This window comes from Plecotus auritus (assembly GCF_963455305.1).
Source record: "Plecotus auritus genome assembly, chromosome: 3".
Taxonomy (NCBI): Eukaryota; Metazoa; Chordata; class Mammalia; order Chiroptera; family Vespertilionidae; genus Plecotus; species Plecotus auritus.
In genome coordinates, this window is record NC_137772.1 from 160470872 (window position 1) to 160486289 (window position 15418).

General features: G+C 37.4%; 1 protein-coding gene across 2 annotated transcripts in view; it reads right to left on the reverse strand.

Annotated features, from left to right (window-relative positions):
• Window positions 1-15418, reverse strand: part of CAND1 (cullin associated and neddylation dissociated 1) — a 55691-nt gene that overhangs the window by 22191 nt on the left and 18082 nt on the right. The window contains exons 1-6 of one of the 2 annotated variants that reach the window (XM_080660535.1): window positions 15193-15277; window positions 10437-10591; window positions 8798-8921; window positions 7256-7512; window positions 7064-7169; window positions 4265-4410 (exon numbers count right to left, since the gene is read on the reverse strand). In XM_080660535.1, coding sequence (XP_080516661.1) covers window positions 4265-4410; window positions 7064-7169; window positions 7256-7512; window positions 8798-8921; window positions 10437-10521 — 718 coding nt within the window. In that variant the 5' untranslated portion in view covers window positions 10522-10591; window positions 15193-15277. Of the gene's footprint in view, window positions 1-4264; window positions 4411-7063; window positions 7170-7255; window positions 7513-8797; window positions 8922-10436; window positions 10592-15192; window positions 15278-15418 lie in introns of those variants that run through there. The other variant, XM_080660534.1, reaches the window with a different exon arrangement.

The window sequence follows — 15418 nt, forward strand, 5'->3', positions numbered from 1 at the left end:
CAACTTAACAAAAGGAAGATAAACGATCCAATAAAAAAATGGGCAACGGACCTAAATAGATAGGTCTTGAAAGAAGACAGAAGGAAGGCCAAGAGTCATCTGTAAACATGCTCAAAGTCACTAATTATCCGAGAGATGCAAATCAAAACGACAATGCGGTACCATCTCACACCTGTCAGAATGGCAACCATCAACAAATCAACATATGACAAGTGCTGGCGAAGATGCGGAGAAAAAGGAACCCTCGTGCCCTGCTGGTGGGAATGTCACTGTGGAGAACAGTATGGAGTTTCCTCAAAAAATTAAAAATGGAGCTCCCATTTGACCCAGTAATCCCACTTCTAGGATTATATCTCTAGAAACTAGAAACACCTCTAGAATCAGAAAGGATATATGCACCCCTATGTTCATAGCAGCACAATTCACCATAGCTAAGATTTGGAAACAGCCTAAATGCCCATCAGATGAGTGGATTAGAAAACTATGGTACATCTACACAATGGAATACTACGCTCGTATAAAAGAAGGAATTCTTACCATTTGCAGCAGCATGGTTGGAACTGGAGAGCATTATGCTAACTCAGTGGTCGGCAAACTCATTAGTCAACAGAGTCAAATATCAACAGTACAACTACTGAAATTTCTTCTGAGAGCCAACTTTTTTAAACTTAAACTTCTTCTAACGCCACTGCTTCAAAATAGACTCGCCCAGGCCGTGGTATATTGTGGAAGAGCCATTCAAAGGGCCAAAGAGCCGTATGTGGCTCGCGAGCTGCAGTTTGCCGACCACGGTGCTAAGTGAAATAAGCCAAGCAATGAAAGAAAAATACCACATGATTTCACTCATTTATGGAAAATAAAGAACATTATAACCCGATGAATAAAAAGATAGATACAGAGGCAGTGAAGCATCAAACAGACTGTCAAATTAAAGCAGGAAGGCTGGGGAGTGTTGGGGAGTGGGGGAAAGAAATCAACTGAACGACTTGTATGCATGCATATAAGCACAACCAATGGACACAAGACACTGGGGGTGGGGGGGTGGGGGGATAGGGACATGTGCCAGGATGCTGGGGGAAGGTCAATGTGGGAAAAAAGGAAATATATGTACTACTATTTATAATACTTTAAACAATAAAATAAAATTAAAAAATAAATAAAAGTAAAAAATAAAATAAAAAAGAAGAAATGCTGCTGAGACTGAGTAATAGGCAGAGGCAAACATTTGAGGTCACTGGCAATCTTGTCCATCACTGGAAAACTGAATTCAAGAGAGAAGGGGAAAAAAAGAACTGGCGAGCCTTCTTTTAAGGAGTTCTGCTGTAAAGGAGAAAAACTGGGCAGTAGTGGCTAGAGCATAATTAGGGTTTAGAGGAGTTTTTTTGTAAGTTGTTTTTGTTTCGTTTTTAAAAGATTAATGAAATTACAGATTTTAGAGGAAAGTCATTATGTAAATTCCCTCAAAGAATCAATTGAAAAAGTATTATAAAAAATAACAGGAAATCCACCAACCTATATACCTAGTAACTTATCCATTTAAACAGCCTATCTAATAAAGAGGGAATATGCTAATTGACCATACCTCCATCACAAAGATGGATGCACCCAAAGCTGAGGCCAAGTACCCATAAGGAGCCTTAACAAGCAATCAGCAGGGACCTGAGGCTACGTCCCCCACCCAGCAGGGCTTGACAGGGGACCTCAGGCTGCGCCCCCACCCGGCAGGGCTTGACAGGGGACCTGAGGCTGCTACCCCCACCTGGCGGGGCTTGACGGGGGACCTCAGGCCATGCCCCCCACTTAGCGGGGTTGACAAGGGGATATCAGGCTGTGTCCCCCACCTGGCGGGGCTTGATGGGGGACCTCAGGCCATGCCCCCCACTTAGCGGGGTTGACAAGGGGATCTCAGGCTGTGTCCCCCACCTGGCGGGGCTTGATGGAGGACCTCAAGGCACGCCCCCTGCCCCGGTCTAGGCTGGGGGACTTCAGGCCACGCCCCCCCGTCCTGGCGCCGGGCCAGGGGACCTGAGGCTATGCCCCCTGCCCGGCAGGGCTTGACAAGGGTGGGACTGGCCGGGTCTGGATCTAGCCCAATGGGGGGGAGGGGGGCGGCCGGGTCTGGGTCTCACGCAATTTTTTTTAAAAATATATTTTATTGATTTTTTACAGAGAGGAAGGGAGAGGGATAGAGAGCCAGAAATATCGATGAGAGAGAAACATCGATCAGTTGCCTCCTGCACACTCCCCACCAGGTATGTGCCCGCAACCAAGGTACATGCCCTTGACCGGAATCGAACCTGGGACCCTTGAGTCCGCAGGCCGACGCTCTATCCATCGAGCCAAACCGGTCAGGGCCTCAGGCGATTTTGAGGTGCATGTGGGTGGGCGGGGACTTGACTCTGGGTCCCGTGGTGTGCCCCAGACTCTGACAGGAGGAAGGTTTTCATATACATTTTACTAATTTTCTTTCATCTCTGACATTTTTATTATAGAGAAAGGGCAAATAGCAATATTAAATTATTTCCTCTAATTAATCCCCTTTTAATGTGCACGAATTTCGTGCACTGGGTCACTAGTCTCTTATGATTTTCTTTAATACAAGCAAACAAGAAAACATGAACCACCCCTATGTTCTTAAATGCTATTCCTTTCCAGAGTAAATAACATGACATAAATTTTAAATAATAGCATCACATAAATTTTAAGAGCCTCAGCAATGTTTAGATTATTCATGAATAATCTACAGTTAAATAGAGCCTCAAACAATATTTAGGATTTTTCATGAAAGTAGCTATGTATAAAACCAACCACACTACTCTGAATATATATATCTACAGGTATAGCTATAAAAATAACATTCATTTTCCTCATTACCAAAACACTATGTAGAAAATTTGAAGAACAATAAAGGACAAAAATTTAATTGTTAGCCATGAGAAAAATGTTACTTTTTTTTCTGTATATTTTTTAAAAATTGTTAAAAAAATAAAAACAACCCACAAGCCCAAAATGTCATCATTGGTGTTAAAAGTCCATGATACCGCCGAAACCGGTTTGGCTCAGTGGATAGAGCGTCGGCCTGCGGACTGAAGGGTCCCGGGTTCGATTCCGGTCAGGGGCATGTACCTTGGTTGCGGGCACATCCCCAGTGGGAGGTGTGCAGGAGGCAGCTGATCGATGTTTCTCTCTCATCGATGTTTCTAGCTCTCTATCCCTCTCCCTTCCTCTCTGTAAAATATCAATAAAATATATTAAAAAAAAAAAAAAAAAAAAGTCCATGATACCAAATCTAAATTTAACACCTAATCTAACTGCTGTTTCAACCTGAAACATCAATCTTAAACAACTACTATGGAATATTCTGGTTAAGTACCAGTAAGGTAATTTGCCACATAGGTCCTCTCCATCCTCCACGGAAAGAGGGAATCTGCATAAATGAAAACCCTTCCCCTAAGAAAAGAAGTCCAGGCCCCCAAATAATCCTTTCTTTTCTTTTGCTAATAACTTCCTTACCCCATCCTTCTTCCTATAAGACCCTTCTATTTTGTACAACTCTCAGAGAGCCCTTCTAGTTGCTAGATTCATAAATCCCTTAATTAAAGCCAATTAAATCTTCAAATTTACTGGGCTGAAGTTTGTTTTGTAATGAAATAAAACTGGGATACAGTAATTTCTGTTACCTACATTTTTATTCAACTTATTAACTGCTTTAGTAAATATTTTTCTACATGACTCTGAAAATACTGTATAACAGTTCAACACATGGTTTCCCCATAATTTACTTAATCAATGTGCTACTGTTAAATATTGAGGTCATTTCCATTATTATCCTATATAATGAAAGCCTAATATGCAAATCGACCAAACACAGAACGACCTGTGGAATGACAGGTAGCTATGACAAGCACTGACCACCAGGGGGCAGATGCTCAATGCAGGAGCTTCCCCCAGCCTGCAGGTCCCAGGACAGCCAAGGTGGGTACCAGCAGGGGCCTCCCAATCAGAGGGAGGTGATCGGCAGTGGGCTGGCAGTGCCAGGCCAGCCAAGGTGGGGGCTCCCCGATCACCCTACCAGTCGCCCCACAGATCGGCCCTGATCACCAGCCAGGCCTACAGACCTTAACTGTGCACAAATTTTGTGCACCAGGCCTCTAGTAAATAATAAATAAATAGTGCAATTTGGGGTAAGAAATCAACTCCATCTGTAACACTGGTTTTTCATGAAAATTTAACAAACAAATTTCTTCTACTTAATTTGAAATACCTTGGTCGTCATCATCACCACCATCTGCATCCATGGCATTTTCATCTTCATCTTCATCATCATAATTATAATTCGGATCGTAGGTAAGATATTTAAGACAAATATTTATAATAGTAGAAACATGAGGATATACTTCCTTAGGACATCTGAAGAAAGAAATAAAAACTATCTTAAGTAACTACTTTTCTCCTTGATTCAATACTTGCCATGTTTTGCTTTGTTACTAGACTTTTTCTTCCCCTTTAATATAACACAGGAAAGTGGATCCCAGACTTTTCAACACCAATGACACTACATCTTTTTCTTCCATTAGATTCATTTTTAAAAGATTTACTTTAGCCTTCACATTTTAACATCTCTTAAGTCGGAATGATTTTTTTTTTTAAATATATTTTTATTGATTTCAGAGAGGAAGGGAGAGGGAGAGAGAAACATCAATGATGAGAGAGAATCATTGATCATCTGCCTCCTGCACACTCCCCACTGGGGATCAAGCCCACAACCCAGACATGTGCCTGACCGGGCATCGAACCATGACCTCCTGGTTCATAGGTCAACGGTCAACCACTGGAGCCAGGCCAGAATAATTTTTATAACAAATGGTATGTCAAGGTTAATATGGGGTAGAATAGAAAGAAATATGTATACAGTAGTCCCTCCTTTATCCATGGGTTTATGTTCCAAGACCTCCCCAGTTTGTACTGTAGACAGTATTGAACCCTATATATGTGTGTTTTTTCTCTGTACATACATACATACACTTTTATGGCTTCTCTCTGGCATATTGGAATTGCCAGCATTACTACTCTTACATTTGGGGGCCATTACATTCATGCGCTACATAACACATTTTCAGGCAATAAAGTACTTTATGTATGATGACAGTGGTCCCATCCTATGTAATAAAAGCTAATATGCAAATTGTCCCCTCAACAGGGAGTTCGACCAGGGGATGGGGCTGGCTAACCAACTGCCCCGCGGTCCCTCCCCGCAGCCGCCCCGCCCCGGCTGGTGGCAGGCAGCCAGGGGAAGGGAGGCCCTAGCTGGCAGCCGCTAGGGACCCTACCTGTGCACGAATTTCATGCACTGTACCTCTAGTAAGATTATAATGAAGCTGAAAAACTATCACTGTCTTAACGCAATGCATTTCACAAAGACTAACCACTGTGTTACAACTGCTTACAGTATTCTGTAAAGTAACATGCTGTATATGTTTGTAGCCTAGGAGTTGTAGTGGAACAGAATTTGTCACCCCAAAATATGTCTTTTTGGCATAAGGATTATATTAAGCTGATTAATTTTAAGAAACAACAGACATGAGAGAAGCTCTGAAGACCAATTATAAAGTATCCCTTGTAAAAGGCATTTACATTTATAAGGGAAATCTCTATTTGTAATGGTTTCTCCCTGGCTATACCAGGAAGAGCATTTAGCCAGGGAGAAACTGCTATCAATGAAGAAGGCCAGAACTCAAATCTATATAACAAACTTATTCTTGTTTATCTTGCTTTTCCTGGTAACATCCCCAGACTGACTGCCCTCACACCTAACATCCTCTTTACTCTTCAACTAAAGAAGGCATATCTAAAGGGTGGCTTCAGCCATTTTGATAAGTCAGTCAGTTTTCATGGGTCTCTCCCATGTAGACATGAGATATACATGTTATTAAACTTTGTTTTTTTCTTATTAATCTGTCTGATTACAATGAGTTTCAACTAAAAACCTAGAAGGGTAGAGAGAAAATTATTTTTCCTCCCCCACAGAGCAATAGGCTAGATTCCACATGGTCTCGGTATGTGGTAGGCTATACCATCTAAGTTTGTGTAAGTGCCCTCTGATGTTTGCACAAGGAGGAAATCACCTAAGAAGAAATATCTCAAAATATATCCCTGTCATTAAGCAGCATATGACTGTATTAAGAAAAAAAAAAAAAAAAAAGCACAGAAACAGCTATTAATTAAAGGTCTGGTAGCATATACAGCATGGATATGCTGGACAAAGGGATGATTTGCATCCCCACAGAATGGTGCAAGATTTCATTAGGCTCCTCAAAACAGGGTGCAATTTAAAATTTATAACTTCTTTTATTTTTGGAATTTTCTATTTAATATTTTTGGACCAGTTGATAGTGGGTAACTGAAAAGAGAAACCATGGATAAAGGGGGAATACTATATGCTGTATATTTTCAACATATGATTAGAGGATTAAGCCCATATGAACTTGCTCTCTTTAGCAATTAGGATTATTTATGAAAATGTCAGTGTACATTCATCTAGGTTTGGTTATCTAGCTGTATGTTAAGAAGAAAGAGCATATAAATGCCCCAAAATAAAGGAATAATTTGTTTCTCAATTAAAAGGACAAAAACAATTCCCACAATTTCTGATTTTAACAATTTGATATGACTATAAAGCTACTTAAAACCATTGAGTGCACCAATGGATTGCTGCAGATAACAACCAGAGAAGTCTCAAGACACTGTACTGTCAAGACACTGTACTGTACTACTACACTGTCAATTCTAGGCAAAGAGGGGAAAACTCTGTTACATGGCCCCTTCTAGTACATAATTGCATTTCTTTTTTTTTGAGTCAAGGTTTCCAAATTGAGAACCACTGCCCTAGCAAAACGTATGTGACAGGCCTCAAAAACTGTTGAAAAGAAATTCACTATACATTTATACATTTCTGGCCTGACTCCAGGCTGTCAGTAAAATAACCCATTTCTCCTCACCTACTTAATCTAGCTCTTATTAAAGAAAAATTTTATTTGAAAAAATAGAGATCTTAGTAACTTACCTTCTCACAAATGATTCAAAGGCTTGAATGCAGTACTCTCTTAACTCATCATCATCTACATTACAAAATTTTACCACCAAAGGAATTATCTTCTCAAGGTATTCACCTAAGAAAAGCATACTGGTACTTAAAAACATTCATTAATACTTTTTTTAATTAAAGAAAACTTGAAAATATTTCAATATCGCTTACCTATTCTATGACCAGCTTGCCTACTAATAGCAGCAATACATTGTATGTAGGTTCTTGTTGTTGACATGGAATCATTTTTGGACAACTCTGACAAAAGATGTTCAATAAGATCTACAAAAACTATATTTCCACAGCTCATAACTAGATGGCCAAGAGCAATAATGGTTCTTTTCCTCACTGCAAGTCTAGGACTGGTCAACTGGGGGAGTAGACAGGTCAGAATTGAAGGATGAAAATTAACAAGAAGTCCTCCTTGCCTTAAAAGAAAATTAAAAAAAAAGAAAGAAAACAAATAAATTCAAGATGTTTAAGCATTACTGAAATGTCTGGTCCCTGAACCCAATGTATTCAAAGAGTAAAAATTTACATGACCTAATCCAAAATCAGAATGAAAGGACAACTAAATTCTTACTATCTCTACCAACCCAACTGAAAACTCGAGCTAAGTGAATGTAGTTTTGAAATTTGTATCCCTAAATTACCACCTTCTGGAATCTAGACTTATGTTATCCAACCAACAGACTTAGGAGTACATTAAAAATTAAAAACACAATATGATTTTGTAATTTTCCCTTTCCCAGATCTATAAAATAATGTTCTCTACTGATAGCTTTTTCTTCTCTATTACAGCTCTTTCAGGGTTCACAACTCAAAGTATCTCTTGACTACCCCCCCTTTCTACTGTCATTCTTCTACACATCTATATACTAAATTATCCTGTTGGTCCAACCCTTTCTTCCAAATCATTTCACATGTGTGGTTCAGTAAGTCAATAGCAGTCAAATATCTATGTGCCAAAACAATCCTAGTAAATCAAAGCACACAGAAGACAAAAAAAGTCTAACTAAACTTTTAATACTTCCATTTTAGACCCTAAAACACACTATATTTGCAGTTAGTATTTAGTCTCATTCTGCCTTATAGCCATTTGCATTCTAATCCCCTATTGTAGAGTATAAGCTCTTTGTGTGTCAGGATGATACCTCTTCAATATGTACCACACTAAGTCACTTGATTATTTATTTTCCAGTAGAAGTGCATTAGCCACAACTAATAGAATAATGATGACATAGAATGATTATGAAAATCAAGGGTAAACTGAAATTGACAGGTCTTTTAAGGTACTTTCCCCTGTGACTTGTTGAGATCTTTGTATCTCCCCAAATTTGTCTTCCAGAGGAAAGTAGAAAAGCAACAAATGTATAAAGACAAGTTCCTTCCTCCTCAAAAACATGCAGTGTAAACTTGGTTACTGAAGTTTATAAACATTAAATGAAAAATTTGCCATGCCTATACATCTTATCTCAGTAGATCATTGTATTCATGGATATAAAAGTAAAATAAAACATAAAAAATTTGCTGAAATATTTAAATCACAAATTTATTTCTCCAATTCCTAACCACCCACACATATTTATAAAACAGCCACAATTTAAACATGAATAATTCTAGACCAAGTTCTATTATACTTATCAGAAGGGGTTTTTAATAAATGCACATAATATTTTTATTACAACTAATACAAATTATAGGCACATTTACCTGCTCAACATATCAGCCATAATATCCAAGGCTTCCAGCTGAACAGAGACATCTTCCTGCTTTGCTATCGCACTGGTAAGACGTCCAGTAATCTTTTTACATACATTAGCAGCTAATGCAGAACCTGCATAAATAAGAAACCGATAATAATTTCAAGGCAAGTATTTTAAATTCCACCTTATACTCATGGAGGTTGCCAAATATTCGACAACTTTAAACTTGATTATGAGACGGATTCAAGAGATCCGTGTCACAAAATTATGTATTTCAAAATAGGTTGTTTCTCAATAAAATAATTTATTAGACATTCACAAAATGAGATAATAACTGCACAAGGAGTACGTGACCCATGGAAAACAATATCGATTCAGATAGGTTCTACTGGACATCAATTTCTATGCATGGCATGAATGCCAACTACGGAGTCAATAGTAGCTGTAAGTGGTTGGAAAGCAGCAATGAGATTTTTCTCTATTGAAGTCTTCTTTACCAGTAACCTAGACTTTTAAATTTTAGTGAATTTTAAAAACTAATGATCAAACACAAAAACCAAAATGGTTTATTTAAAAGAGAGAGAGAGAGAGAGAGAGAGAGAGAGAACTGTAATCTCTAATAAAATCCATTCCAATCCAAAGATTCCATAACTTCATTACAAAGTGAAAATGTTGTTCCAGAGAACTCATAAATCAAGGTTACTATTTTAAAGTAGATTTGGGTTTTTAAAAAGTGAGAGAAAAAAATTTTACAAAAAAGAATCTGAATGGTTAACGAGAAATCAGCTAAAAACAAAAATGTTTCAATGAGAAAAAAAGTAAGGAAAATATCAATATAGCTAATACATTTATAAATAAGATACTTGAGTTGGTGAAATAATTGCATTTTAAGGTTTTAATTTATTTTTTAATTTATTTTATGTTTTTATTGATTTCAGAGAGGAAGGGATAGGGAGGGAGAGAGAGAAACATCAATGATGAGAATCATTGATCGGCTGCCTCCTGAATGCCCCTACTGGGGATAGAGCCAATAACCCAGGCATGTGCCCTTGACCAGAATCAAACCTGGGACCCTTCAGTCTGCAGGCTGACACAATATCCACTGAGCCAAACCGGCTAGGGCGAGTTTTAAGGTTTTTAAAATTATCAAGTAGTTATAAGAGATTCAACCTTACCTAAAGATACTAGTAAACTGAACTATTTCACAGCTGTCTTAATAGTGTTAAATGTTTTATATCATAAATTTTAAAGCAAAGCAAAGTTAATATTGAAAATAAAGAGCTAATGAGAAATAACTCATGATTTTGATTATCTTTTGCCTCATTGCATAGGATGACATAATTATTCTATAGTCATGGAACATACAACAATATTAAATCTTGCTCCAATGTAAGAATCATTCAGATATTTAAATTCCTATGAGATACTTAAATCCAATAAAATAATTCATTTAAAAGTGAATTTTTAATCAAAAATAAGACTCTGGTATTTTTTTCTTAGTTGTTCAAAGGGATGATTACCAAAGATCTTTTAGGATGGACACCTCTCTCCCTCCCTGACCAGGAGTGGGGGGGGGGGGGGGGAGAAAGAGAAGAGAAATACCTCCAAAGGGAAATAGGAAAAAAAAAGTGACCTTTCTTGCTTACCACTGGAAGCTGGCGGAAGTTCTCCAATTACTGTTTTAAGGCCAATACTTGAAATATCTCGAAGTTGTTCTTTATCAGAAAGCATGTTAGTGCAGAGGGTATCTACAATTGTCTCTACTTGGTATTCTTTCACTTTACTCACTAAAGGCCCAAGGCTGTAATATAAAGAAAACCAAAAATTTTAATCTAGATAAATACAAAAACAGAAAAATAAACAAACAGAAACATTAACTTTCCTGCCTAGCACCTGTCAACACAAAGTAAACACACTATGCCGAAATGATTAATATACAAATAAGGGCATAAAAGAAATTCTTGATACATAAACTCCTTGCGGTTAGTTTCCAATCCCCCCTCCCCGCTGATTTCCATTATAGTATAATGAAACTTAAGGTAGTACTGCTTTGTTCTCCCAAAGCATCTTGTGGTATATGCTTTTCATATTAGGATTTTATACTATTATAGGTTTGCATGTAGGTCCACTGGCTGAGGTCATAGCTTTGCGTCCTTCCTAAAGAATTTAGCACACAAAATAGGTAATGTTGAGTGCATGACTACTCATTGAGGAGGAGCCATTGTATTCAGCACTGTAGTGAATAGTATACCTCTATCATCAAAAATGTACTGTCTGGTTGGTGAGGTGAGGAATTAACATGTCTACATTAGAAATGAACTGAAGGCATTCACTAGGCTGCACAATGTTTGTAAAAACAAACAAACAGACTTTTAAATTCAATGTTAGTTTTTACAGGAGATTGTACCTAAAGAGTTTTTTAGGTATTGGGCTTTGATGGGATATAGCTAGAAAAAAAGAGCATTTCATATAAAAAGTTCAGAGACTAGAATAAGTGGAATACATATTGAAAAAGAAATGAGAGAAAAGAAGTTGTTTGATACAAAAGGCAGATGAAAAACATAATGGGAAACTTAGGCCCCTGGGACATTATGGAGAACCTTTAATGTCAGGCCAATTAATTTAAATGTGTTGTGGTAAAACTGGGAGCCAATGAATTTTCTCAAGCATAAGTGCAGAATGAAAATAGTTTAATTTGATAAATACTCTGGTCAGTGTTTCACATATATATGCTTAATCAATAAATGCTGCTTGACTAGAGAAGTAGTAGGGAGAGAAATCTGGGAAATTAAGAGAAGGAAGAAAAATAAACAAAAATGTTAAAGAAATCCAAGAATAGCCCAATCCAAAATAATGGCAGTGACAACAAAGACATAGCATATATGGAGAACTAATGTGAAACAATAAAAATTGGCAGTGAAAATAAAAGGAATTAAAAAATTAATTTAAAGAGTTCTAGCTTGCATTAATGACAAAACAGCTTTTTTTGAACTAACTTTACTGCAGGTAATAAATGTAAAACCTCTAAAACTATTATTTTAGAAAACAATAATTTAAATGCCAGCTACTGATGGAACTAAAACTACCTGAATTCCATATCCAGTAAAATTACCCTTTAAAAATGAAGATAAATTAAGTCAATTTCAATTAAAAACTGAGAATGTATCGCCACCAGACCTAAAATTAGCTATCTAGGCTAAAGGAAAATTCAACCAGATGATAACTTGGATTTACAGAAAGGAATAAAGAAAGATCACGAGAAATGGTAAATGTGTGTGTGTGTGTGTGTGTGTGTGTGTGTGCGCGCGCGCGCGCGCGGCTATATTTTTAAAATTACATATATTACAATAGCACAAAGACAGGAGAAAGATGAAAGTTATTGCAAGGCTTTTATAATTTATATCATGTGGTACAATACTAATTTTATTATTATTATTTTTTAATATATTTTTATTGATTTCAGAGAGGAAGGGAGAGGGAGAGAGAGAAACATCAGTGATGCGAGAGAATCATGGATCAGCTGCCTCCTGCACGCCCCACACCAGGAATCAAGCCTGCAACCTGGACATGTGCTCTTGACCGGAATCGAACCCGGGACCCTCAGTCCGCAGGCCGACGCTCTATCCACTGAGCCAGACCAGCTAGGGCAATAACTAACTTTATTAATAGACTTGAGGCCCAGTGCATGAAAATTCATACACTGGAGGGGGGAGGGTCCCTCAGCCCGGCCTGCCCCCTCTCACAGTCTGGGAGCCCTCAGGGGTGGGAGGTGACCCTGTGATCAGGGGAAGGCGACGCCCCCATCACACACCTCTGCTGCTGCCACTGCCAGCAGCGCAAGCCTCAGCCAGCCCTGGTTACCTGAGCCTCAAGCGGCCCTGGGTGGCTGGGCAGCTGATATTTGAGGAGACTGGGGGACTCCGGAGGCAGGTGCACGAAGCAGCCAGACCCTTCTGGGGGTGAGCCCAGCCGTGACGCACGCCTGCCACCCCAGCGGGACTGAGGGGACTGGGTGCTTCCATCTTTGTGAGGGCGTGATGGTCAATTAGCACATTCCCTCTTTATTAGATAGAATTGTGATAAATTTAAGATGCAATTTTTAATCCCTAGCCTAGAGTGAATATCAAAAATAGTAATGCAAACAGCTTTCTAAAAAGTCAATAGAGGAAATCAAAATTAAATATTATAATACAGTGATTCCCAACTTTTTGGTTTCATAAATCCTTATAGACACTTCCAAAATCAACAAAGACCCCAAGAACTTTTTTTTACATGGGCTATATCTGTCAATATTTACCATATTGAAATTTAAAAGTGACAATAATAAATTAACATAAATATTTTAAAAAATATGTTTTCATTGATTTTTTAGAGATGCTGAGGATAGACAGAAATATCATCGATTGGCTGCCTCCTGCACGGGCAACATAAGTAATATATGCATTTATTTTTGTTGTTGTTATTCCTCATCTGAGGATATTTATCCATTGATTTTTAGAGAGAATGGAAGGGAGAAAGAGACAAACATTGATGTGAGAGAGAGACATTGATTAGCTGTCTTCACACATGTCCCAACCAGGGTCAGGGATCTAGCCTGCAACTGTACATGCCTTGCCCGGAATCGAACCCAGGACTCTTCAGTCCACAGGCCAACACTCTATCCACTGAGCCAAACCAGCTAGGGCACATAAGTAATATTTTAAAGACAAAATAATTATATTCTTCAAAAAATAAAAATGTGAAAATTTTACATTTTTACAAATTAATGTTTGGGCTTAAAACAACTGGATTCAATCTGTTGTAATATCACATATCATGTGGCCTCTGGAAAGTTATATTGTGCACTTATGAGAAAAGGAAGTCAAAGGGAAACTAACAACTTAGTATTACTAATATAACAGTTTTTATACTTTCAGGGTCTCAGATGTCCCGGGAGCCCCCAAATCAAACTTTTAGCATCCCCCGCCACCTCCCCCCTCCAATAGCTTGCTGCCCTGCCCCCTCCTGTAGCTCTCCGCCGTCCACTTGTAGCTCGCTGCCCCACCCTCCTGCTGATCTGTGATCCGGTGGTTACGCGGTTGGTCGTTACGCTTCACGGCATAATGACCATTTGCATATTACATCTTTATTATATAGGATTGACAATAAATGTCAATGGACTACCTATCTGAAGTCTACGAAATACAGAAGTTAAAAAATAAAAGAGATTAAAATGAAGTAATATAGAGAGATATACTATAAAAATACTAATTTTAAAAAAGTTAAGATATTTTAACATAAGAGAAAATGTATTTCAAGATGTGGTATATTTAAAGAGAAATATTTTATACTCATAAAAGTCAAATATCAAAAAGGTATCATTGTAAATGTGTATGTACCCAGTCATTGAGCTTTAAAGTACATGAACAAATCGACATTTAAGAGAAAAACACTTAAGAGATAAATTGACAACCATAGCTGAAATTTTAACATCCCTCTTTCAGTATTTAATATCAACAAAAGAAAAAAATCACTAAAGATATAAATCTGAACAATACTGTCATATACCTGACATAATTGACATTTCTAAAATAATGTACTCAACTACAGAATACACTTTCATTTAAGTGTACATGTAACATTCACCAAGACCTACTACCATAGCCGAAACATAAAACAAATCTCAGTAAATAGACGAAACAGGAAACCAAAAAACAAAGAAACAAACAAAACGACCCTAAATCTTAAAGAGTGTGTGGTCTTCAGACCATAATGGAATTAAATTAGAAACCAGTAAAAATAAAAACAAACATCTACATAACCTCCAAACATTTGAAAATTGCTTCTAAATAATCCATGGATCAAAGGAAAAAAATCACAGTGGAAATTAAAAATACTTCAAATAGAAAAATAATGAAAACATCAAAATTTATAGGATATAGCTCAAGAAGTACTTAAGAGAAAAATATAAATGTTTAAGAATTAGAAAGGAAGAAAGAATAAGAAATCAACAAAATAGGCAATTAGTAACAGAGAAAATTAACAAGCCATAAAATCAGTTATTTGATAAAAGTAGTAAAGTTTGTAAATCCCTAGAGGAATTGAAGAGAAAAAAGAGAAAACACAAATTACCAAAATCAGGATTAAAAGAGGGATAGTCACTGATGACAATTATTTAGGTAGAAAATCCTGAAGAATCAACAAAAAAATTCAAGATACTGCAATTCATGATTAAAAGCCTCATTCTTGTTAAAATATTCTCTTCAAATATTTCTACAGCTTCAACAAAGTCCCACTCAAAATTTAAGTTACCTTATTTATTTTAAAAAAAAAAGAAATTGACAAATTGATTCTATAATTTAGATGGAAATATAAGAACCTGAAATTGGGGAAGAAAGAATAAAACTAGAAAACTTACACTACCTTACTTTAGACTTTTACAGATGTATTCCAGCATTTCCCAACCAAGGTTGATTTTCACCCTTTGGTAGACATCTGGTTGTCACTAACTATTGAGGGGAAGAAGGAATGCTATTGGCAAATAGTGGGTAAAGGACAAAGTGCTACTAAACATCCTACAATACACAGAATAACTCCTCACAACAAACAATTACCTGGCCCAAAAAATCTATAGTGCCAAGAATGAAAA